The sequence below is a fragment of the Pteropus alecto genome, unplaced genomic scaffold (assembly GCF_000325575.1).
Source record: "Pteropus alecto unplaced genomic scaffold, ASM32557v1 scaffold76, whole genome shotgun sequence".
NCBI classification, from domain to species: domain Eukaryota; kingdom Metazoa; phylum Chordata; class Mammalia; order Chiroptera; family Pteropodidae; genus Pteropus; species Pteropus alecto.
In genome coordinates this window covers 12,393,168-12,396,562 of record NW_006443138.1, presented here as the reverse complement: position 1 = coordinate 12,396,562, position 3,395 = coordinate 12,393,168, and the positions used below count along the sequence as shown (strand labels likewise).

Below are 3,395 nucleotides of genomic sequence, written 5' to 3'. Positions count from 1 at the left end.
AGCGCTCACGTTTAAAACCCTTCTAAGGAGACATGGGCATCCACCAGTTCTCATACAGGGGAATGTGGGATTTCATTCACAGTCACTGCTGTGAAAAAGCGATGTGGGCTGGGAGAGCACATTGATCTGGGAGAGATCAGGCAGGGTTGTTATATTATGGGCTCCCATTTGAAAGGGTAATGAGGGATGGAAGCTTGAACGGTATCTTCATGTTGACTGTCATCTTGTTCTGCTTCTGTTTCAGGATTAAATGGTTTCAGTGTGCTCTTATCTGGCAGTCAGACCCCCAGTGCTGTGGCACCATCTTCAGGTCAGCTGCCATCCCTCAGTGTCCCCTGCATTGTCCTACCGTCTCCAACGCTGGGCCCGTTTCCTGTTCTCTACTCTCCCACAATGGCCCAGCCAGCTTCCTCTGCTCCTGGCATTCTCCCAAACACGGGATCTGTGAATTTTGGCCTGCCTGGCCTTGGATCAGCAGCTCATCTTCTTATCAGCCCTGCAGCTATGGTTAATCCAAAATCATCGACACTCCCTTCCACAGACCCTCAGCTTCAGGGTTCTCGCTCACTTAGCCTGAGTCCAATGGTGTCAGAATCACACAATGTCATCCAGCCGGAATCGCCCGTTTACAGAGGACATCCAGTCTCTGTGGTGAAACAACAGGTGAATCCTAAAGTTTGATTTCATTTTGGCGCAAGAAGGCTCATCACTCTGTAACAGGAATGCTTGCATTTAATTAGCTTCAATTTTAGTCAGATGACTGTAGGACAGAGGCTCTAAGTTGGGTTCTACCCAGCTTCCACGTAGACCCAGAGTTACCTGCTTTTTTATACAGCATGGAGGCTTAAGCCAGAGATCCTAGGCTTTAAAGACAAGTATATTTTTTAGTTGTCAATCTGTTTCTTAAAATTAGAAGGAATTTTTGATGAATCCTGAATGCTCAGATTCTCCAAGCTTTCGTTTCATTAGGTCAATAAAGAAGACCACCCTGAATTTTAATTGTATAGCTGTAGAAACGATCAAGAGAAATAGAAGTCTTGATACTGATGCAAAGGTTTTTAGCATCTATCATTTCTTAAAATGCAATGTTTAAGAGGAAATAGATATATTTATACACACACACACAAAATGTATGCAAATGTGCATATACATAGATATATAATCAATATCAATTAATCAGTATTCTATTTCCCCCTAAAAAATTCCATTTGTACTTTAGTCAATAACTATTTATTGAATTGCTGTCATGCATTAGGCATCGTTCAGAGTGATTACTTTCTCTCCCAAAGAAAGAATTATGTTGTGGCCAAAAGTATTTTAGAAAGTTATTCAGACATTGAAATGAACATGTTAGTTTTACAATAAGGCAGTTACAAGATAACATATGTTTTTGATCGTCAGATAGGTGCAACACACTGATCTAGGCAGTGAGAATATAACAGTAAACAGGATAATGGTCCCTGCCCTTTTAGGTCACATTAAGGGGATAAATATTAGCAAGTAAACAAAAAGAGCCAACAACACACATATACTTACCATTTCTAGCATGCTGTAAAGTATTTTATAAATATTTTCTTGTTTAATTTTTACAATTCTGTGAAGTCAGTACTTTTATCATCCCCATTGCACGGATGAAGAAACTGAGAGACAGACTGGTTAAGTGGTTTGCCAAGGTCACACAGCTAGTTATAGCAGAGCCCGGACCCTGACTCCAGGTGCCACGCTTGTAACCTCTTTGCTAGGCTGCCTTTCTGTACACAAAATAAGTTGATTTCCAATTGTGATGTAAGTGTTGAGAAGATAAATCAGATGATTTGTATGATAGAAAAGCAAGGAGGAGGGTACACCTGCCTAGGGATTATGACACAGCTTTGGGCTTCCAGTTCAGAGACTGAAAACAATTTGACTTCCCTTCTGTTTTCATTTACTCTTTTTTTCTTTTGTAGTCACCAGCTCCAGTGACACCCACAAGCATTCAACGCACACATCGTGAGACATTCTTCAAGACACCTGGCAGCCTCGGAGACCCTGTCCTTAGGAGAAGAGAAAGCAAACAGTCTCGAAACACCAGCTCAGCACAGAGAAGACTCGAAATACCCAGCAGTGGGGCTGAGTGACCTGACACTTTGCCAGATGGGGGTGGCATCAGACCACTTGAATTTCCCTGTGTTACAGGTCATGTCCAAATGCTAAGCGGAAAGCAGAATGCAAACCATCGGTTGGTTCTTCAGCTCACATCCTTCCTCTCTTTCATCCACTCGTTCTAATGTAAACTTCCCATCATCATGAATCATCATCTATTTTCCTGAAAGTAATTGTTATTAATTGTGCATTTAATACCAGTTAGAGTCCAGACTCTGCCTGGTGTCACAGTGAAAGCACCGACTGACTTGTGGTTTTGCTTCAAGAATCATTGCTGGAAGTAGATCTGAACAGGCTACTGGTGCCTTGTGGTTTTTCTAAAGGCGGGGCCCGTCTAGCACTTAACTGGGGTGAGCGTTCTTGACATGTATTTCCACTCGCCCTGAGTAGATTTGCGGAGAGAGAAACTTCCTTTCTGTAGCTTAAAAAAACTGCTGCTTCCTTAGGCTTCGTCAGGAAGCCAGCTTCAGTTGTGAATCCTATGGTATTATTTATTTTGTTCCTGAAATGGGATTTAGTGCAAAAAGTTTACAACTATAGCAAAACATGTTTTTCAGGGTATGACGACTTGAATGTTTGTACTTTTTCCTGTAATTTGCCCTGCACTTACTTTACAACCTAGTAATAATGTGGGTAAATGTATATACATGACAGAATGTCAAGACCAAAATAACTGTGAATAACACACCTTGCTACAATGAACTGTGCTAACCCTATCAGGGCATGAGAACTAACATGAACTCTAGCAGCCTAGTAGGTGCTTCTCAAATAACTGTGGACAAAAAAAAATCCTACGATGTTCAGTTTTCTTCACTACATGCCCCTGTGGGTTTTTTTATTTAAATGTTAACGGTAGAGTATCAGGTATAGATGATGCCTTCTAATAATTACTGTTTATTGACTAAATCAGGATTTTAGAAAGGAATTATGTGGAAAATTGGAACCTGGATGGGACCTTTAGGTAGAATTCTGAAGAGTTATTGTAGAAATTGCGATAGCAAAATCGGTGATTATTTTTTCTTTTACCTTTTCTCTTTGCATTTGGAAAGGTAACGGAAAATGGACGCATTACGTTCAGTATTCAGCAGTATTCAAACCGGAGTTATTTTTCAGAGTACTTCTCAAAAATAAGAATGGTGAAGACAAAGATTTATTGTTCTAGCATGAATACAGTTCTGGAAACTGTTATGCAATACTCCTTTGTTAAACCATATTTCTTTAGGGTTTCAGTAAATAGCCACACTAGACCTTCG

At 40.6% G+C, this 3,395-nt stretch overlaps 1 protein-coding gene across 5 annotated transcripts in view; it reads left to right on the top strand.

Annotated features, from left to right (window-relative positions):
- The window catches only part of E2F7 (E2F transcription factor 7), a 33,571-nt gene extending 30,399 nt beyond the window's left edge, over positions 1 to 3,172 (top strand). For all 5 annotated transcript variants that reach the window (XM_015598548.2, XM_006923777.3, XM_015598547.2 and 2 more), the window contains 2 exons: positions 245 to 663; positions 1,947 to 3,172. In XM_015598548.2, coding sequence (XP_015454034.1) covers positions 245 to 663; positions 1,947 to 2,117 — 590 coding nt within the window. In that variant the 3' untranslated portion in view covers positions 2,118 to 3,172. The remainder of the gene's footprint in view (positions 1 to 244; positions 664 to 1,946) is intronic.
- The last annotated feature ends 223 nt before the right edge of the window (positions 3,173 to 3,395 follow it).